The 22,941-nt window shown below is 39.5% G+C and overlaps 2 protein-coding genes and 1 pseudogene across 5 annotated transcripts in view; 2 read left to right on the top strand and 1 right to left on the bottom strand.

Moving 5' to 3' along the window:
* The window catches only part of Sil1 (SIL1 nucleotide exchange factor), a 234,899-nt gene that overhangs the window by 112,613 nt on the left and 99,345 nt on the right, over positions 1-22,941 (bottom strand). The gene's annotated exons all lie outside the window — the stretch shown is intronic.
* LOC150064059 (large ribosomal subunit protein eL34 pseudogene) lies at positions 13,379-13,723 on the top strand (annotated as a pseudogene).
* Positions 16,934-18,470, top strand: LOC150064058 (anaphase-promoting complex subunit 16-like). Its single transcript, XM_090331857.1, has 3 exons — positions 16,934-16,937; positions 18,173-18,298; positions 18,358-18,470. Exons 1-3 carry the CDS (start codon positions 16,934-16,936, stop codon positions 18,468-18,470), a joined length of 243 nt encoding a protein of 80 aa, XP_090187983.1.

The following is a 22,941-nucleotide window of genomic DNA, read 5'->3' as shown; positions in this document are numbered from 1 at the left end:
AGACCACTGTGACCCAAATTGAGCAATAAAAGAACGACGAGTATAAAAACTATTTTCCCCTTGGGGCTAATTCTAGTTCTTTAACTATGCCCTTCTCTAAACTCAATAAGCTGTTGGCTAAATTTTTCTGGAATTTCACATAGCTTAATGTTTAAAATCTTTATATACAAAAGGCATAAATCTTTGGTTCCAAAATAATTTCTCAATTATAAAAATATATAAAATGGCTATATGTAAATTTCCTCCAAATTTCTATTACCCAGCTCTTAAGACTACACATTATTTCATAGTTTTAGATATTTTACTGTGACCAAGTCTACAGCAAAAGTCTGTCTCCCTCAAGTGTTCTCATGTGGATTTTGATTCCTATCTAGCAATCCTTAACCTTTCTCAACAGCTACCACCAAACCTCCTGATCTCAGAAACTGGCATCTTAACACATAACAAATGGAACTTGTCCCAAAGTTTCCTCTTTGCATGAAGTTACACAAATGCTGTACAAGGGCATAGCAGTGAGCACTGCTCTATATAGGAGTGCCAAGTCACTGATATACTATCAGTTCTGCGAGAATAACAAAAACAAATCATCTCCATATTCCTCCAATACAATACCAATCACATACCACAGAAAATAAGTTCTTTAGATAAAATCTTCAGTACATGCTAGGACAAAACTTTAGTATTCTTTGAGAGAAGGGGAGGCAAGCTATGAAGCTGGCTGAGTGTGCTTTTCTGCTGTCATTTCTCTAACACACTCCGCACAAACTAAAGCACGGAGAAAAGAGGCAAATTTCTAAAGATGCTCTGAGAGACAATAGCACAGGCTCAGGGCCAATTAAGCAATGTGAATGTATGTTCCATGGGAAATCCCACATTTACGTTTCTGGGTACATAAGCAATATTTGGTTATTATATACTTTTAAAAATAATTTAACATTGATTTTTACATCATAATTCAAATTTCATGTTTAACAAGTATTCAAGAAGGGAATCTCTATATACAATCACTGGTACTTAGGTTTTAGAACATAATTAAAATTTAGCTGAGGGTTTGTATGCCATAGATACATATTAATGTATGTAATAAAACATATCTATAGAGTATATAGCCCACCATAAATTTTTATGTATATCTGGTTATGTTTATATCTCCAAGACCATGTCCATAACATTGGGTACCCAAATATTGAGTCATCACTCTTGTACTGTTCAGATCAAATATCCACACATTAAGGATACTATGTGCATTTTGTTCCTTTGGTCTTGACTTATCTCACTTAACATGATCCGCTCTAGCCTCATCCGCTTCCCGGCAAATGCCATTATTTTATCTTGTCTGTTGGCTATGTAGAATTCCATTGTATATGTTGTGCCCAAAGGAGGGGTCCCCCAAAGAAGACCACTGAGATCGAGGTGTCCGAAATGCAACAGCAAAGTTTTGTTGCGGCCAGGCAAGGAACTCTTCTGCAGGCACTCAGCAGCGAGGCTGGGAGGAGTTGATAGTCAGGTTTTACACAGTCTATTTAAAGGCAAAAATCAAACAGTTGCTAGGCATTCTACAGTTGCGAAGACCACAAACAACTATTATGGTCCAGAGGTTCCTTTCAGATAAGGTGACTTATTAACTGTTCTTGCCTGTTTATGTATCCTCTGGGTTTGAAACTCTTATCTTTGAGTCAAGCTGAGTTTCTATTCCACCTACTGGAAGGGGAATAATTTTGCGTCTAGGGGTAATTATTTTTCATCCCTACAGTATATACCACATTTTTTGTATCCATTCATCTGCAGTAGGGCATCTGGGTTGTTTCCATCACTTGGCTATTGTGAATAGTGCAGAGATGAACATAGCTAAGCAGGTGTCCTTATCATATCCTGGGTTATATTGTTCAGGATAGATGCCCAGGAGTGGTATGGCAGGATTGGAGGGAAGGTTTATTTTCAGTTCTTTAAGAAGCCTCCAAACTGCTTTCCAGTGTAGCTGAACTTGTTTACATTCCCACTAGCAGTGCAGTAGGGTTCCTTTTTCTCCACAACCCCGCCAGCAACTGTCATTGCCTGAGTTCAAAATCTTGGCCATTCTTGTTGGGGTAAGGTGGTATCTCAGGGTTGTTTTTATTTGCATTTCCTTTATGACCATTTTCTCATATGCTTTTCTGCCATTTTAATCTCTTCTTTTGATAAGTCTCTCTTTAGTTCCCTTGCCCTTTTAGTGATTGGTTTGTTGGGCTTAGGGGAATTAGTTTCTTGAGTTCTCTGTAGATACTGGATATTAAGCATTTGTCTGATGTATTATTGGTAAATATCTTTTCCCAGTTGGTTGGCTGTCTTTCTACTTTAGTAGTTATGCTTTTATCTGTGCAGAAACTATTTATAGGTAGTCCCATTTATTAAGTCTCTGGTCCAATCTGTTGTGACCCTGAGACTCTGTTCAGGAAGTTTTTGCCTATGCCTATGAGTTCCAGTGTCTCTCCTACTCTACCATGTAACAGTTTCAAGGTTTCAGGTCTGATATTAAGGTCTTTGATCCATTTTCATTTAATGCGTGTGCATGGCAAAAGGCTAGGATCAATTTTTAGTTGTCTGCATGTGGTTGCCCAGTTTTGCCAGCACCTATAATTAAATAGGCTATGTGTGTTCCATAGTATATGTTTGGCTCCTTTGTCAAATACAAGTTGACTATTGGTATGTGGTTTTATTTCTGGATCTTCTATTCTGTTCCATTGATTTTGTGCCAATACCAAGCAGTTTTTGTTATTATGGCTCTATAGTAGAGTTTGAAGTCTGGTATTGTAATATCACCTGCATTGCTCTTTTTGCCTAGAATTGCTTTGATTATTCTAGGTCTTTTCTTATTCCATATGAACCTTTGGACTACATCTTCTATTTCAGTATAGAATGTCTTTGGGATTTTGATGGGGATTGTGTTGAATTTTGTATATCAATTTTGGCAGTATGGCCATTTTCACTATATTGGTTCTTGCTACCCATGAGCATGGGATGTCTTTCCATTTCCTGGTATCCTATTTCTTTTGTTAGGCTTTTATAGTTTTCATTAAATAATTCCTTTATATCTTTAATTGATTCCTAAATATTTTATTCTTTTGGGGGCTACTGCACATGGGATCATTTTCTTGATTTGGCCTTCTGTTTGTGTATTGTTGGCATACAGAAAGGCTACTGACTTTTGCAGGTGAATTTTGTATCTGCCACTTTGCTAAAGTAATTTATTAGTTCTAGGAGTTTGGGAGTGGAATTTATTGGGTATAGGATCATGGCATCTGCGAACAGGAATAGTGTAATTTCTTCTTTCCCTATGTGGATCCCTTTGACGTCCTTCTCTTGCCTTATTGCTCTGGCTAAGGGTTCTAGCACTATGCTGAAGAGAAGTGGAGAGAGAGGGCATCCTTGTCTAGTTCCTGATTTTAAGGTAAATGGTTCTAGTCTTTCTCCATTTAATATGATACTGGCTGTAGGTCTGCCATATATGGCTTTATTTTAAAGAATGTACCTCCTATTCCTATTTTTTTAGTGCTTTCAACATAAACAGATGTTGTATTTTGTCAAATGCCTTCTCCGCATCCAGAGAAATTATCATATGATTCTTGTCCTTATCTCTATTGATATATTACATTAATTGATTCGCAAATGTTAAACTAGCCTTGCATCTGTAGGATGAAGCCTACTTGATCATAGTGTATGCTTTTTAAAATTTGTTTCTGGATTCTTCTGGCTAGTATTTTATTGAGGAGCTTTGTGACTATGTTCATCAGAGAGATAAGTCTGTAGTTCTCTTTTTTTATTGGGATTTTCCACTGTTTGGGGATGACTGTAACATTAGCTTCATAAAATGAGTTTGGTATGGCTCCTTCTGCTTCTATGTCTCAGAAGAGTTTCAAGAGTATAGGTATTAATTCATCTTTAAAAATCTTGTAGAATTCTGCAGTGAAACTGTCTGGACCTGGGTTCTTTTTGGTTGACATTTTCCTGATTGCTTCCATTATCTCATTGCATGAGATTGGTTTGTTCACTTTGTTTATGTCTTCTTGGCTCAATGTGGGTAGCCTGTATTGAAGAAATTATCCATTTCTACTAAATTTTCCTGTTTCCTTGAATACAGGCACTGGAAGTACTTATTCATAATGGACTGAATTTGAGTATCAGTCGTAATTGTTCCCGTAGGATCTCTAATCTTATTTGAATCTCCCCTCTCCTTTTTTTTTTATTAATCTTGCCAGGGTTTTATCAATTCTGTTGACTCTTTCAAAGAACCAACTTTTCATTACTTTTATGTATATTAATTTTATGTACAGTAGATCTTATTTCAATCTCTGATATTTACAATCTTAGTTTTGTTATTTCTGTCCTTCTAGTTGTTTTAGAATTAACTTTTTCTTGCTCCTTTAGGTGGTTATTATATATTCTTGTCTTTAATATTTGACCAAACTCCCTTTGCCCAAAAAAATGTAGAAATATTAATGGACAGTCATAATTGACAAAAAATGTTAAATTTTTGAGGCTTCTGAAGTCAAAGCCAAAAGTACAGAGTTGTAATGACACATGTTTTCTCTTACATGCAGAAGCTAGATCTAAAATACCCCAGGATAAATTACATAGGACTCTAGACACACATATTAAGACCAAAGGAGAATATTCTTAGGGGAGGAACATAAAGGCACAATGCCTACGTGTCTCTGATCATATAGAATAATATTCATCGACATGAACTCCAAGAAATAGAAACAAGAGCTTTCTTCTTTGCTACTATTTTTGTTTTCTTTTTGTCCTATTTGTTCATTTATCTTTAGGAAGTAAAGGGGGCATGGAAATGAAGGACAAAGAGTAAACAAATGCAGCACTGGTACTCCCTGTACATTATGTGGAAAATGAACTATACAACTTGTACGTGGGGATGGGAGAGAAAAACTGGGGTGGGGGGAGAGAGGGGAAAAAATGGGGAGAGAGAGAAAGAGGGAGGGGGAGAATTCTCTCTCTCTCTCTCCCTCTCCCCAAAGAAAAGAAAATTAAAGCTCTTTGTTTTGTTTTTGCCAGTCCTAAGGGAGGGAGGGAGGTGGAGAAAGGGAGAGAGGGAGGGAGGGAGGGAGGGAGGGAGGGAGGGAGGGAGGGAGAGAGAGAGAGAGAGAGAGAGAGAGAGAGAGAGAGAGAGAGAGAGAGAGAGAGAGAGAGAGAGAGGGAGAGAGGGAGAGAGGGAGAGAGAGAGGGAGAGAGAGGGGGGGAAGAGGGGGAGGGGGGAGGGGGAGAAGGGGGAGAGGGGGAAGGAGGGGGAGGGAGGAGAAGGAGAGAGGGGAAGAGAGGGAAGAGAGGGAAGTGAGAGAGGGAGGGAGAGGGAGGGGGAGGGAGGGGGAGGGAGGGAGAGAGAATTTGCTCATTATCTGACTCATGTAACTTTAACTGCTCTGCTTATTACCTTTATAATAACAATAGATTGTTTTAACTATGGAATAGTCATAACTCTCCAGAACCTTTTAAACTTTATTTTTACAATATAGGTCCTGAAAGCTAAGTGTCTCTCAGCTAAGTCTCCAGATTATCATCAGACCTATTTTATCCACTGCCTCCTATTAGAAAAACTCAGAGCAGCTGGAGAAGGCAAGACTCGGATCACAGAAGCCAGCCACATAGTCAGGTGTGACTTTCAGCTGAACAGTCCATTCTTACATCTGAACAGTCCATTCTTACAACCTTATGCCAACTATTCACATTCGTGATGGGACTATCACCATATAGTTCTCACACAAAATGCCAGGCAGCAGCAGGTAGAAAATCTAGCATGTTTGCCATGGTTGTAACTAGAAATATGAAACACTTTCCATATAGATTGGTCTCAAATTTCTGGGCTCAAGTAATCTTCCTGAGTAGCTGAAATTACAGCATGCTTGAAGACTTTAATAAAGCAGGCACATGATGATTACCATACTAAGCAACTATTGAAAAGATGGAAAGTAGGGGATGATGTTGTGCTTGTTCAATGATGAAAAACTAGCTTCAGCCATCTAATTTCTAAAGCAGTGCTATGTAACAGGACTTTCTGTAATGACAAAATGTTCTATATCTACATTGTCCATTATAGTACCCCCTGGTACATGTGGCTGTAAGGCACTTGAAATGTAACTAAAGGGATTCAATTTATATTAAAATTGGCTTTAATTAAGATAATTACAAATGACTAATAACTAATAGCACAGAGTAGATCTTCATTTCATTACTTAGAATACTAAGAATCTAGGCAAATCTGAGGTGAAAAAGGACTTTTGAGAGGCTTGATGGGCAGCAGAAATATAAGCTGGAATCCTGGGGCCCTGCAGCAGATATCCCTCTAGGGTACTCAAACCTGTTTTATAACATTGAGTGCCTCCTGCCAGTTCCAATTTAAGAGACCCAAGGCCAAAGAGTAAACAAGAGTAGTGGCTCTCCAGAGGGGCAGATAGGAGAACAGAGATCCATTAGTAACACATCTCATCTGAGGACAAGAATTATGGGTAATTCCCCAATCTCCAGAGCTAATTGTTTAACAGATACCTGTTCCCTGAAACAAAAATGCTAAAGGGCCATCTCCAAGATTGAAAGAAAGGCTGAATATAATTGAATGCAAACCTAAACAATATATAAAAACAACTGCAGAATGTCCGGCTCTTCCAAACAATTCCTAGAATGCTTTCAGATGTGTGGAGGGACAGGATAGAAAGTAACTTACTAATAAGGAGCAAAGGAAATGACTTGGATTCTTTAATTCTGGCAGTAGCAAAAAGAACATGGAAAATTAAACTGTGCAGAGTAACTTCTTATGAAATTATCTATAATGAAAAGGTACTACAAAGAAAATCACTTTATAAGAATTTTATATGCAGCCTGTGGACTCTTGATTTATGACATATAAACAAATTATCTCTATTAGCAAATGAGTACTGGCTATGTCAATATTTTTCATTAAGTTTTTTTTTTCTTTCTTATCCAACTTTGTAATTCCAAGCAAAGAAAATCAAAGTAGTATGAGAAAGCCTGGGAATTCTCATGTAGCCAAAACAAACATCTCTTTGCATATTTCCTAAGTCTGTATGTATACTTCTGATTTCAGACAAAGAATTTACTAAAAATGAAAGCCAGTGCCACCTTTGAGGGTGGTGGCATGGATGGAGAAAAGCTGATAAATATTATATATAGATTATGAATGATGTCCATTGTTCCAATTTAAACTTTACATAAAGCCGGGCATTTGAGTGTCTAACTGTAATACTAGCATTAAGGGACTGAGATGGGAATAGCCAGAAGCCAAGACTGGAAGCATGGCTCAAATGGTAGATTGCCAGCTATGAGCAAGCAAGATGAGATGAGACTAGATCTGAGGTTCAAACCCTGGTACCAGCAGAAAGAAAAAAGGAAAGAGAAAAAGAAAAAGAAAATTAAAGCTCTTTGTTTTGTTTTGTTTTTGCCAGTCCTAAGGCTTCAACTCAGGGCCTGGGCACTGTCCTTGGGCTTTCTCAAGGCTAGAGCCCTACCACTTGAGCCACAGTACCACTTCTGGCTTATTCTATGTGTGTGGTACCGCAGAATCAAACCTATGTCTTTGTGAATGCTAAGGTAAACACTCTATCACTAGGACAAACTCCCAGCCCTCCAAGGAAGTTTGAGATCAGCCTCGGACACACAATGAGACTGCCTGCACACACACACACACACACACACACACACACACACACACACTCACCATATATAAACATTAAACTTGATTATGGATTTTTAGCAGCCATTTGATAAACTAATGAAAATAATTCAACTTTGATGTGTTTTGTTTTTAAGACAATGCCTCATATGTGGTACAGACTAGTCCAAACTTGGGATCTTCCTGCTTCAACCTCCCAAATGCTAGTGAAAATTTTAAGTGTGAACACCATGCCAGGCAGACATTTTAAATTTAAAAAAATCAACATCTGTGGCAGGAGTTTAGTAGTGATAGAGTGCTTGCCTAGCATGCATGAAGACCTGGGTTTTATTCCTCGGTACCACATACATAGAAAAAAAGCCAGAAATGGTGCTGTGGTTCAAGTGGTAGAACCCTAGCCTTCAGAAAGCCCAGAGACAGTGCTCAGGCCCTGAGATCAAGGCCCAGGACTGGCAAAAAAAAAAAATCAACATCTGGCTGGGCACTAATTGCTCATACCTGTAATCCTAAATACTCAGGAGATTGAGACTTACGAATGGAGGTTTGAAGCCAATAGGGGCAACAAAGTCCACAAGACTCTTATCTCCAGTAAACTACCAAAAAGCTAGAAATGGAGGTATGTGGTAAAGTGGTAGCCTTGACCAAAAATGTTCATAAAGGCAGGTGCAGGTGGCTCATGCCTACAATCCCAGCTAGAAGGTTGAGATATGAAGATTGTGGCTCAAAGCCAGCTTGGGCAGAAAAGTCCCCATGATACTCTTGCCTCCAATTAATGGCAGGTGCCATGAGGTCCCTTCTGTGTAAGAAAAGCTACAAGGATACTGAAAGAGTATAAGAAACAAAATAAGGACAAACTATAGGCCTGGTTCCTTAAGATGAAAGAACAAGTTATGGGAAATGGGAGCAATCAGTGGACTGCAGTGGGAGAGCAATACTGTTGTTTAATTTAGTTCTAGATAAGCAAGGTACAGAGGTGAAAGAGTAAGGCTCTGAGAGGAAGCTGCTAGAAGAGGGGGAGTCACAGGAAGTAGGTATGTATTCTGAAGATTTTCAGGATACAGGAGAAATTAAGCTAAAGAGAAAACCTTCTTTACATCAAGGTCTCAAAACAATAAAGAAGGGAAAAGGCCTCTTAAAGAAAAGGTTAGCCAGGTGAGCTGGTGGCTCACATCTGTAATTTAGCTACCCAGGAAGCTGACATCTGAGGATCACGGTTCAAAGCCAGCCAGGGCACTAAAGTCCATGACATTCTTATCTCCAATTAACCACCAGAAAACTGAAAGTGGTGCTGTGGGCTCAAAGTGGTAAGATGCTAGCCTTGAGATGAAGACCTCCTGGACAGCACCCAGGTCCAGTATTCAAATCCCACGACAAAAAAAAAAAGTAAGGTTACCAGATCACCTCTTCCACTTCTCCTACAAGTCAACTGACATCTAACTCTATAGTAACTAGGTCATCTTCCACTGTACCCCCATTGTACCCTGAAATGCTGCCTCTACTCCAGGTTCTATCCTTCACTTTCCTTTTCCATGTTGAGCAATTATCAAAATGCCTGTCAAGCTAAGCTGTTACTGATAGAGATGAGACTCCTCTGAAAAGATGACAAAGAATCTGACCCTCTGCTTCCTGCTGCTACTGCTGCTCTTTTCACAATGGTCCTTTCATTCACTTGTTCAGCAAACATTTGCTGACTGCTGACTAGGTGCCCTTTCCCTTTTGCCACATATCTGACAAAGAATAGTGAAGTCATGAAACATTTTCAAAATCCAAACATTTCTGGAAAGTTGATTGGATGAGAATAAAGCTTTTCTAATAAGTGAGATTTCATTCCCAGCGGGAATGCATGCCCCTGTTCTCAAACACTGTGGCTCTTGTTCTACCTGAAAGTAGAGTTTAACTTCCAGCGTAACCCCCCCAGCACACCCATCGCCAGTTCCTTAGCTCATATAACAACTTCTGAGGCAGTGATGGAACATCCCTTCTGAGGAAGTCTTCTTCCTTTGCATGATGAGACATGTGTCTCAGTTGAGCTCTCAGCTCAATTGCCTCTATTGTGGCATCTTCTCAGTCGGCAGTCTTCAGTTCCCCTGTGTCCATTGCAGGGTTACTTTGCTAAAGGTCTGGAGTAATCATACATCAGAGCAGTGAGCAAGACACAGGAATATAAAACTAATCATTTAGGCCAAATGCAGGACAACCTCAAGTTCAGTGTTCACTCCAGAATTCCTCACTGGAATGGCCAAAGCTTAATGAACTGACATAGAAGTTTGACTTCTCCTCAATCTGGCTCCTCCCTTTTCTTTTCATAGAGGTTGATCATTAGTAAATATACTGCATTCCAACCATTACTTCACCATCTGCTTCAGGAGAACCTAACTCCCAATACTTTCCAAAAGCTTTTCAAACTTGTAAAGCTATCATACCTGTGGATTTTTCTCTTTTTTTGGAGGGGGGTGTAGAACCTCAAGTTCTGGGTTTGGCAAAAGCATCATTTTGGATGAAGAAATAAGCAATAGAAAAATAGTCCCCAAAGACCTCTTGCTAAGCAATGACAAAGATTTAAAGTGTCTACCAGCATCACTTACCAATTGTAACCATTACCATACCTCTCCCCTTCCCTGGAATCTTTGATCCCATGCTGAGTAGAGGTTTGGTGTTCTATATCATACAGCAATACACTATTAATGCTTCCCCCCTACAAATGTATGTCATCCACCATTTCAAGAATCTTACCTAGGTCAGGCACAGTGACTCACACCTGTAATTCTAGCTACTCTTAGGATCACAGTTTGAAATCAGCCCAAGCAGGAATGTCCTTGAGACTCATCTCCAATTAACTACCCCATCCCCAAAATGCCAGAGAGTTTTGAGCAAAAGAAGCTCAGGGACAGCACGCAGCCCCTGAGTTTAAGCCCCAAAACCAGCACGCGAGCGCGCGCGCGCACACACACACACACACACCCTTAACCTTACCCCTACCCTGCTCTTCTCAACCTTCCACCTGGCCTAGTGTACTGGAGCCTTTCCATCAGCACTTATATATAGTTTCCAGTCTCTTCTTTGAGATAGGAAGGAAGTTGGGGACAGGAAGGGGGAAAGGATAGGGGGAGAATGAAGGGGAGCAAAGGGTAAGGGGAAAGCAAAAGCGGGGAGGGGGAAAAGGGGGAAAAGGGAAGGGGAGAAGAAGGGAAGGGGGGAAGAAGGGAAGGGAGGGAGTCTATCAGCAGATAAATGAACAAAATGTATTCATATAATGGTATATCCGTGCAATGAAACAATATTATGCATTTAGTCCAACATGTAAGACAACCTGAAGGGCAATGTTACAGTAAGGAATAGAGGGCAATACAGAAAGGAATGTAGGCCATATTGTATGATTCCCATTTACAGTATATGAACTATCCAAAAGGTAAATTTATAAACACAAAGGTGATTTGAAATTATTTACAGGATTGGCAACTACTGAATGGGCATAAAGTTTCCACTCAGAGTGAAGAAAATATTTTGGAATTAGAGACAGTGGAGTCTACAACATTGTGAAGATACTAAGTATCAGAGAATATACTTTAAAAGGGTTAATTTTGGTCCAGGAGAATAGTCTAGTGATGGAGAGTGCTCGCTAGGCATGCATGAAGCCTTATGTTCAATTCCTCAGTACCACATACACAGGAAAAAAAAAAAAAAAAAAACGGACATGGTGCTATGGCTCAAGTGGCAGAGTGCTAGCTTTTGCCATTTTGCAGGTGATGTACTGAAGTGAAACATCCTGGCTTTATATATGCACTCTATTTAAATAGGTTTAAAATTAGGCCTTGTTCTGGACCAAGGATACAAGTCAGAATTGGTCTGTTTGAGGTAGAAAATCTGTTTTGGCTTCAAGATATACATTGTATTCATTAATCATATATTTTTATCATTATTGCTAATTGGAATAGAGTCATTTCTGGCCTTTTCAGAGCAAAATGGTATTAATCAGTGAGAATATCTATTTTTTTGCATTTTTCTGATGTTAGTCTTTGAGACAACATCATGAAGACATTATGCATTTCTCAACCTAATTTTATAAAGATTTATTATCTTGATTTTAAAATACCTACTGGATATAACAATTTTTATATTTTTGAACACTGCTATTTTCTTAGATGAGTTATTGAATAACACTGTGTTCTAAAGCTTGTACTAAAATGCCAAATGTAATAACCTTAGAATCAGTTTTCTTTTTTGTGTGCTAATGAGAGCAGTGAAAAAGTGAAAATGTCATCAGATAATCTGCTAGTTTACATATAGCACTCTTGCTTTTATTTAATGCCATTTTGACTCTTTTTGATGTCACAAATTTCAACATATTTGTGATCAACAAGTTGTGGAAATTAAAAATTCTGATTCTTTTGAAGTGTTCCCAAGGAGTTAAGTCATACTTCCTAAGCAGTTCAGAAAAACATAAGATTGAGAAAAATTTTGATGGACACAGTAGTGATTGTTAACTAGATATGCTATAATTAAAATACGGAGCTAAAAGGTTTTTCAGTTAAGCAGTAATACTAGAACTTTTGTCTATTAAACATGGCTTTTCTAAATGCATGCTCCAGTAATTTCACTCATTGCAATATTTAATAGCTTATATTGTTTTCTGCACCTCTGATAGAGTAATTGTCCAAAGCTATTACTTAAAAATAAAACTAGCTATTGAAATAAAATTTGATGTTTTATTTAAAAAAAAAACCTGAGACTTTTTTTTTGTTTTTGTTTTGATAATTTTTTTATTGTAATTAGTAAAAGGGTTACATGATATTTGCCAGATAGAAGGTGCATTAATTCGCATACATTGATACCCTTTCACATGTCTTGGTACCCGTTTCCCTCCCCCCCCACACCCCCCACCCGTCTTGGTAAAAAACCTGAGACTCTTATCTCCAATTAACCTCTAGAAAACGGGAAGTTGGGCTTGGCTCAAGGGTAGGGTGGTAGCCTTGAGATGAAGAGCTCAGGGACACCACCAAGGATGGAGTTCAAGCCTCATGACCCACCCCCCCCCCCAAAAAAAAAGAAAGAAAGAAAAAGAAATCATGTAAATACCAACTACTCTATAATTTAAGAGTATCTTTCCTAATGATAACTCAAAATCCCAAAACAGTAACATTAAAAATTGTGATAATTGGGGCTGGGAGTTTGGCCTAGTGGTAGAGTGCCTGCCTAGCATGCATGAATACCTGGGTTTGATTCCTCAGTACCACATACATAGAAAAAGCCAGAAGTGGTGCGGTGGCTCAGGGTAGAACACTAACCTTGAGGAAAGCCCAAGGACAGTGCTCAGGCCCTAAGCTCAAGCCCAGGACTGGCCAAAAAAAAAAGAAAGAAAGAAAGAAAATGTGATTATTCCAAAAAAAAAAAAAACCCCACAGTTATATGGAAAGTAAAAATATAGCCAGGCACAGGTGGCTCACACCTGTAATCCTAGCTACTCAGGAGGCTGAGATCTGAGAAATGCAATTCAAAGCCAGCCTAGGCACCAAAGTTGTGACTCTTATCTCCAATTAACCACCAGAAAACCGGAAGTCAAGCTATGGTTCAAAGTGGTAGAGTACTAACCTTCAACTGAAAAGGTCGCGGACAGTGCCCAGGACCAGAGTTCAAGCCCCACAATTGACCAGGGAAAAAAAAAAAAACAGCTTCTGGGGATCATGTCTAGAGGACATCACAATGGTCCAGTGATTGACATACGGCCGTAGGCTTTCCTACAACACAGCCTCCAACAAAACCAGGCTGTCCCGAACCCCTGGCAATAGAATTGTTTACCTTTACACCAAAAAAGTCAGGAAAGCACCAAAATCTGCCTGTGGTGTGTGCCCAGGCCGACTCCAGGGGGTTCGTGCTGTGAGACCGAAAGTCCTCCTGCGATTGTCAAAAACGAAGAAACATGTCAGCAGGGCCTTCGGTGGTTCCATGTGTGCCAAATGTGTCAGGGACAGGATCAAGAGGGCTTTCCTTATTGAGGAGCAGAAAATAGTGCTGAAGGTAGAAGCACAGAGTCAGAAGGCTAAATAAAAATAGGAAGCCGATTGTGTGTGCCGAGAGTGCCCAGGATGCAGGAGGTCAATAAATTGCTAGCAAAGAACCTTTTTGATAAATAAAAAGGCTTGTGTAATAAAATGTCAGAAGGCAAAAAAAAAAAAAAACCCCACACAAAATAAAAATACAAGGAAAAAGTCATAAGTAAAACAAGAACAAACTGGAGAAAGTAATCTAGACAAAATTTCAGTAATGTTAAAACAGCTGTAGATATGAACAAATAGTTCATAGAAAAAGATCGCAAACATTGCCCATCATACTAGAAAGGCAAAACTACAGTTAAGATACAGCATTTATTAGTTTTTGTTTTGTTTTTATTTTTTGCCAGTCCTGGGCTTGAGCTCAGGGCCTGAGCACTGTCCTTGGGTTTTCTCAAGGCTAGAGCTCTACCCCCTTGAGTCTCAGCAACACTTCCGGCTTTTTTCTATGTATGCAGTACTGAGGAATCAAACTCAGGACTTTGTGCATGTTAGGCAAGCACTCTACCACTAGGCCAAACACCTGGCCCTCTTATTAGTTTTTAAATACATACTTTGAAGGTAAGACTAGAGAAATAACACATAATGTTTAATTTGCAAAAATGGTACAACTCACCAAAGAGAAAATTGACAACTAAAAAGATAATTGCATTTAACCTTTAACCCATAGGTCTGACTTCTATGAATGGTTTGCGAAGACACAGGGTAACAGCCTGAATGAGCTCGAATGTCAATTTTTCCCTAGTCTCTCTGAAAAGAAACATTTTGGCTAACACTTTAGTTTCAGAATATGAGGCCCTGAATAGAAGACCCAGATAACCAGTGTCTGGACTTCCAAGTTACATAAATATGAGATAATGAGCACTGTGGTGTTTAAAGCACTATGCGTGCAGAAATTTATTTTAGGCTATAATTAGCAATACAGCAACCCTGAAGAAAGCCCAGGGATGGGGAGAAATAGACTGTAAGACCTTGGGCCATCTAGTTTGGCTCCAACAGTAGGAAGGCAGGAAGAGACTGAAAACAGCTGATTTTCCTGGGGCAAGCTCTCCTTGGGCTAATTAATATTCCCTGGCAGTACGGGGAGAAGTTGGTAAGTAAGGAGATAAAGTTGGGTAAGCCCCTGGAAGGCTGTGCTGCTGGCAAAATCAAAGTATATGATCACTGATACTTCAGACTTATCCTCAAGAATCTGTAACTATTTTTTTTCTTTTACATAATCTCCTCTTCTTTTCTAGACCCAGACTTTAAACTAGATGGATAGGAAAAAAAAAAGAGTAGGGAAGGAGGGGAGAGGAGACTACAAAAAAGACAGCCCATTATTTGGTACCCATTTCTCCTTGTAAGTTTTTCTTTTATATGTCTATTTCTGCAGATAATTGAATCCAACTGTGATATTTGAATAGTTTTAAGAATGTACATTCCATTTTATTTGTAAAGAGAGGGGACCCCTGGCCTCTTCTGTAAGACAAGCAAAATGGAAGGGGATGAAAGATGCCTGCTTATTTCTCTCCAAAAGGAATTCCAATCCAAACCTGTGCCCAGTAGGGAAATGAGAGCGCTCCACAGGTGTGACAAGCATACCACCAAAAACAGAAGGCAAAACTGCCACTTATCTGCTCTTAAGACAAGAATAGGAAAACAATAGGAACTGAACAGGGCCTGAGAAAAAGGAAATACCTTTTCTCCTATAGTTTTGCTGCTTTCTATGACTTTATTCAGGCCCCACATCAGTAGGACTCCATTCTTTGGTAGGTCTATTCTATGAAAGATTTAAAATATGAACAAAATCTTTTTCCAATACATAAGAAAGTAGGTACTATTAAACAGTTGAAGCCCACAATCCTTCATAGCTCAGTTAGGCCATCTCTTTTCCTATGACTAACACACTTGCTGAACCTGACAATACAATTTATCTAACATTCCTTCCATAAAAATATCACTGGACCCTACAGGACCTCCTTGCATGGGCACTGGGAATTAAAGAGACTGGTCCTTCTCCATGATACTCAATTAGGACCTACAAATTCACTTTCCATCTCTCAACTTTTACAGTGCTATTCTCTATATATTGTTCTAAGGTACTTTTGAATCCATGGTTTTAAATAAATTTGTATTATCTTTAAGTAGTTGTACAAAGAAGGTGTCATTTAACAAAGCAATTTAATACCTCTTGATTAGCATCACCCCTCAATATTCTCACCCATCTTTGACCCACCTCTTCCCTTTTTTTTGGGGGGGGGGGCAGTCCTAGGGCTTGAACTCAGGGCCTGAGTACTATCCTTGGGCTTCTTCCTCAAAGCTAGAGCTCTGCCACTTGAGCCACAGCACCACTTCTGGCTTTTCTATGTATGTGATACTGAGGAATTGAACCCAGGTTGGCAAGCACTCTACCACTAGGTCAAACTCCAAGCCCTTCCCTTTCTTAATTTTGTAGTATATACAAGGAATTATTGACCGCATTCTCCCCTTTTTATCCCATCTCCCTTTGACACTACCCCTCTCTTGCATATACCTATTTCTTGGTGCTGATTTTGTTGGGTTTTGACCTAGTCTTTCCAAAAGATAATACTATTCAGAGTCTCCATTGGGTCTATTGTACTTCAGTAAGTTCCTCTATAACTTCCATACCATCCAACATGTTTACTTATAAACATAGGTACATTCTACCTGCTACATATGAGGGAAACTATGCAATCTTTATTTCTCTGAATCTGGTGTACTTCACTTAATATAATTTTTTCCAAGTCTTCCCATTTCCTTGAAAATGGCACAATATCTGGGCCAGGAATTTGGACTAGTGGTAGAGTGCCTGCCTAGCATGCACAAAGATCCAGGTTTGATTCCTCAGTACCACATGCACAGAAAAAGCCAGAAGTGGTGCTGTGGCTCAAGTAGTAGAGTTCTAGCTTTGAGGAAAGCCCAAGGAGGGTGCTCAGGCCCTGAATGAGCAGTCCAGCCCCAGGACTGGCAAAAATAAAAGAAAAAAGAAAAGAAAAAAGATACACTATCTCTCTAATACATTAGTATAATACATTAGTACAATTCCATTGTGTATATATACCATATTTTCTTCATCCATTTATCCATTGAGAAGCATCTAGACTGATTCCCAATCTTGGCTATGGTAAATAGAGCTGCAATGAACATGGTTGTGCTGGTGGCTTTGCTGTAACCTTGTTTGTGTCCAGCTAGAAAATGTCCAGACATGGGTTGGCTGGGTTATAGGGTAGTTCTATGTGTAGTTTTTTTGATGAACCACATACTGTTTATTAGAGTGGTTAAGGACACTTACATTCCACCAACACTATTTTAGTTCCCTTTTAGTGGCAATCTTGCCTGCATTTGTTGTTTTCTCGACAGCAGCCATTCTAACTGGGGTGAGGTATAATCTCAGTGTTTTCATTTGCATTTCCTTTATGGCCAGACATGATGGGCATTTCTTCGTATGTCTAGTGGACAGTTTACTTCATCTCCTGAGAAGTCTCTAAGTCTTTAGTTCATTTAGTTTTCTGAATATTAGGCCTTTGTCTGATGCATAGCTGATAAAAATATCCCATTCTGTGGGCTTTCTACTTAGCTTAGCTATGTCCTTTGCTATGCAGAAACTATTAAGTTTGATGCAATTCCATTTATCAATTCTTTTGTTGTATTCCCCTATTTTTTACTTCAAGTTTCTAATTGTACCCAGGAGCCCTAGTGTTTCCACTATCCCTTCTTGTAATAGTTTCATGGTTTCAGGTCTTACACAAAGGTCTTTGATACATGTTAATTGATGATGGTGCAAGGTCATATATGAGAATCTAGTTCCAGTTTTCTGTATGAGGATAATCAATTTTATCAGCACCATTTGTTGAGAGGCTGACTTTTCTCCCAGCCTATGTTTTTGGCTCCCATAGGTCTCTGGGTTAATTCCTGGGTTTTCTATCCTGTTCCGTTGGTCCATTTTGTGCCAGTACCAAGCTGTTTTCATTGCTATGGCTTTATTATAGAATTTGACATTTGGTATTATTATTCCTCCAATATTGTTCTGCCTGCTAAAGATTGCTTTTGCCAGTTGGGGTCTTTTCTTATTGTATGTGCATTTTTTGGATTGCTTTACCTCATTGAAAAATGTTGGGATTTTGATGGGAACTCCTTTCAGCAGTTTGGCCGTTTTCATGTTAATTCTTCCAATCCAGGAACATGGAAGATCTTTCCATTTCCTTAAATGTTTTTCAATTTCTTTTTTCAGATATTAAAAGTTTTACACCTTTGGTTAATTCCCAGGTTTTTGTTGTTGCTGCTGCTGTTGTTTTTAAGGCTACTGCAGAGGGAGAGTTGTTTCCCTGAACTCAGTTTCAATCTTCTCATTGTTGGCATACAGAAAAGCTACCAAGCTTGTCTTGCAACTGGGACCACTCTGACTGGTTCTGGGGGTGGGGCTGCTAATTGAGAATTCTACTAGAGGGAGTAGCTGCCTCATCTTCATCTGGTGGAGTCAGTGGAAATTGTTTCAGTATCTCAGACTTGGCCCAGCCATGGAAAGCCCTTTTCACCTACCCCAAAGGAGCTAGGGAGATGTCAGAAGATGGATTTGAGAGATTCCTTTGTGAGTCTTTATTCAGTCATCAAATGGCATGAAGTATGATTAGCAAGTTGCTCAGATGGAAAAACTCGCTGGTTGGGTAGAAAAGCTACAGGCTGATGAGTGGCCGTTTATACCCATTGAGAAAATGCTGGGGTTCATACCCTCTTCCAGGTGATGCTGCCTGGATGGTCACCTCTGGGCTCAGCCAGTACAGTTGCCAGAGCCACCCAGAGATCCACAGCTGCATTGTCAAATTGCTGATTCCCATCATACTTGGTTTCTCTACTTAAATACTTAAATGTGTAACCTTGCAGGTATTATTTATTCAGTTTAGAAAGCATTAAACAGCGTGTTACAGATAACAAAGAGTTGTGGGTGCAAGAGGTATTTATAAAATTGTCACAGATCAAATGGGACACATGTCAGAATTGGCCAACTGAATGGTGTGTGACTTGTCATTCCTAGAATGTCTAAAAACTTTCACCACTCAAGTCCAATCTCAGGATATTTCTTCTCAAACATGAATTCAACTCAGGACTTGTCTAAATGAGGAATTTTTAAATATTCAACTTTTTTTTTTTTACTGTTTTTTAGGTATCTAATTCTATAGATTCTTAATTTTTTCTAACTTCCCTGAGCATGTTGCTTTTTTAATGTTGAAGCACTTGTAAAAATAAAGAAGTGAAGCATGGTGTGGTGGCTCATGCCTGTATTTCTAGCTACTCAGGAGGCTGAGATCAGAGCCTGAGACTCTTATCTCGAATTAATCTCTAGAAAATGGGAAGTGGGGCTGTAACTCAAGGGTAGGGTGGCAGCCTTGAGCTGAAGAGCTCAGGGACAATGCCCAGGCCCATGACTCCCCCAATATAAATACATAAAGAGGTGAACAAAAGAAGGAAGGAAGGAAGGAAGGAAGGAAGGAAGGAAGGAAGGAAGGAAGGAAGAAAGGAAGAAAGGAAGGCAGGAAGGAAGGCAGGAAGGCAGGAAGGAAGGCAGGAAGGAAGGCAGGAAGGAAGGCAGGAAGGCAGGAAGGCAGGCAGGCAGGCAGGAAGGCAGGAAGGCAGGAAGGCAGGAAGGCAGGATGGCAGGAAGGCAGGCAGGAAGGCAGGAAGGCAGGAAGGCAGGAAGGCAGGCAGGCAGGCAGGCAGGCAGGCAGGCAGGCAGGCAGGCAGGCAGGCATCCCATTTTTTTTTTTTTTTTTTTTGCCAGTCCTAGGCTTGAGATCAAGGCATGAGCCATGTCCTTGCACTTTATCGAGGCTAGAGCTCTACCACTTGAGCCTCAGCACCACTTCCGGCTTTTTGCTATGTATGTGGTACCGAGGAATCGAACTCTGGTCTTCGTGCATGCTAGGCAAGCACTCTACCATTAGGCCAAACTCCTGGCCCCAATTTTTGTGAGCTGATTTTATACCCTGCTATACTCTATGAAAGTTTTTAATCAGCTCTAGTAGTTTGGGGGAGTCATCTATAGGGTCCTTTAAGTACAAGAACATGTCATCTACAAAAAGGCATAGTTTTACTTTTTCCCACCCTATTTGGATTCCTTTTATATTTTTCTCTTGATTTATTGCTATGTTACAATTCTAGTTCTATATTAAATAGCAATGGTTAGGAGTAGGGATCCTTGCTTCACTCCTTGTTTTAGGGGAAATTGTTTTAGTTTTTCGACATTAAGTATAATGCTGGCTATAGGTTTGTCATATTTAGCCTTTATGTTGAAGAATGTTCCATGTGTTCTTAGCTTCTCCAGAATTTTATCCTAAAGGGGTATTGGATGTTGTTGTTTTTTCTGCATCTATGGAGATAATCATGAGGTTCTTATCCTTGCTTATTTGATATGCTGTATTACATTTATTGTTTTACAGTGTTGAACCAGTTTTACATCCCTAGGATTAATTCTGTTTGACGATTTCCTTATCATCATGAGAAGTTCATCAAGGAGATAGGTTTAGAGTTATTTTTTGATGTACCCTTATCTGGTTTTGGGATGAATATAATGCTAGCTTCATAGATTGGTAGTAATTCCTCCATTCATTTCTATTTCATTGAAGAGTTTGAGGATGAATCTGAGCTTTCAACCTCATTTTATTACCCATTATGAGAAGTAGATTTTCTTTAGGTTGTTCTAAATTTACTCCACTTTGAAATCAAGTGGAGCTGTCAGATCCTACTGACAGCATCTGTTGAGCCAGTACATATCTCCACTGTGTTTTACTTACAGGTTTCAGTGTTTGTCCCATAGAGAAGTTCAATTCACAATTAAATAATTTTCCCCTCATGGCTTGATTCTTCCATACCAATGAGTCTCATTTCCCCTTCTCCATACACATAAGGGAAGACATCTGTCATAGCTGAACCAAAGATAGTATTCCTTCCCTCAGGAAGCTAGTGCTAGATCTCCAGTTTAGGTACAATTGCAAGAAAGGTATGTCTCATAAACAAGCCTTCACCTTCAGGAGGCATAGTTTCTACCAGGAAAGTAATTAGTGAAGCTATTTATATGTTCTCTCTGTTGTATGGTAAACACAGGGAAATTTATGAACAACTCATCTTGAACATAACTTGCATTCCCATGCTGAGCAAAAGAAGAAAAGAAACAGCAATAGTTTTTTCTCCAAATAGAAGAGGAAACCACTGAAAGTCTCAAAAGGAAAATGAAGAACCAAACAAAATCTTCTCAATGTTTCAAGGCAGTATGATATAGAAGAAATCATGTGTTGAACACCTGTTATGAGGCAAGCATAATCCTGGAGCTGAAGATACAAATAAGAGAAAGATGAACCAAAATCTTTGTCAAACCAAAATCTTTGTCCTCTCAAAGATGGTATTCCAATATGGAAATACAATAAACATTATAAGAAAAATATACTATATTAATCATATTAATGCATAAGTGCTAAGGAGAAAAATCATGAAAGAAAAGGTATAATGGGGGCCGGGGGTTTGGCCTAGTGGTTAAAGTGCTTGCCTAGCATGCATGAAGACCCGGGTTCGATTCCTCAGTACCACATACATAGAAAAAAGCCAGAAGTGGTGCTGAAGCTCAAGTGGTAGAGCTCTAGCCTTGAGAAAGTCCAAGGACAGTGCTCAGGCCCTGAGCTCAAGCCCAGGACTGGCAAAAAAAAAAAAAAAAGAAAAGGTATAATGTCAGGAAGGGATAAAATTTTTGAAAACATAACCAGGGAAGGCCTTGTTTGACTTTTTTTTTTTTGCCAGTCCTGTGGCTTGAACTTAGAACCTGAGCACCATTCTTGGACTTTCTCAAGGGTAGAGTTCTACCACTTGAGCACCACTTCTGACTTTTACTATGTATGTGGTAGCAAGGAATCCAACCCAAGTCTTTGTGCATGCTAGGCACTCTACCACTAGGCCAAACTCCCAGTCACCCCCCCCTTTTTTTTTAAAATAACTTTAGCTTTACAGAAACAAAATTGGTAACATATAAAGCTTTCTAGCATTCTGGCATCCAGGTTCAAATCCTTTAACACTGCTGTCATCTTACCTTACCATAACCACTTGTCAAAACAAAGCACAAGTTAGGCCTTAGTGGCTCACACCAGGAACCCTAGCTACTCAGGAGGATGAGATCTGAGGATCCTGGTTCAAAACCGCCTGGGCAGGAAGGCCCATAAGATTCGTCTCCAATTACCACCAAAGAAAAAAAAACAGAAGTGGAGCTGTGCTCAAAGTGATAGAGCACCAGCCTTGAGCAAAACCTCAGTATCTAGGCTCTGGATTTAAAGCCCCCAAACAAAAACTAGTTAAGCCTAGTGGTAGAGATTCCTCGGTACCACATATACATAGATAAAGCCAGAAATGGTGCTATGGCTCAAGTGATAGAGCTCTAGCCTTGAGAAAGCCCAAGGACAGTGCTTAGGCTCTGAGTTCAAGACCCAGGACTGGCAAAAAAAAAAAAAAAAGCTAAGCAGATGATATTAGCATGTTACTATTAATTGAACTCCAGATTCTTGGTATTTTATCAGATTTTCTGAAAAAGTTCTTTCTATTCTAGCCACTAATGCAGAATGTCATAATATCTTTCCCAGGTGTCAGGTCTTCTTTGGTCTGTGATAGTTTTCAGCCTTTCCTCATTTATCATGACAATGACAATCTGGTAATGGTCAGTTATTTGTAGTGTAGCTTTCACTTTGGTTTGATGTTGTTCTCATGATTAGACTAGGGTAATTGAGGACTTATTACTGTGGTGGTAGTAATGGTGTCACAGATACTGGGGCTTAAACTCAAGATCTAGTTCTCTTGGCTTTTTCATTCACGGATACCTTTTGCAACACCTCCACTTCTGTGTTTACTGGAGATTAATAAGAGTTTCTCAGTTTTTTTCATTTTTATTTTTGTTTTGTGGGTCATGGCTGGCCCGGGCACTGTCCCTGAGTTCTTCAGCTCAAGGCTACAGACCTACCCTTGAGCCAAGCCCCACTTCCCATTTTCTAGAGGTTAATTGGAAGTAAGAGTCAGGTCCTTTCTTGCCCAGGGCTGGCTTTGAAACTTCATCCTCAGATCTCAGCTTCCTGAAAAGAGTTTCTCACTTTTGCCTGCCTCAGTTGGCTCCAAACCACAGTTCTCAGATTTCAACCTCTTGCGTAGCTAAGGTTATAGGCAGGAGCCACCAGAGCCCAGTATGGA

The sequence above is a fragment of the Megascapheus bottae genome, chromosome 4 (genome assembly GCF_031878675.1).
Source record: "Megascapheus bottae isolate mThoBot1 chromosome 4, mThoBot2.hap1, whole genome shotgun sequence".
Lineage (NCBI taxonomy): Eukaryota > Metazoa > Chordata > Mammalia > Rodentia > Geomyidae > Megascapheus > Megascapheus bottae.
The sequence above is the reverse complement of the archived record's forward strand: the minus strand, read 5'-3'. Positions and strand labels throughout refer to the sequence as shown.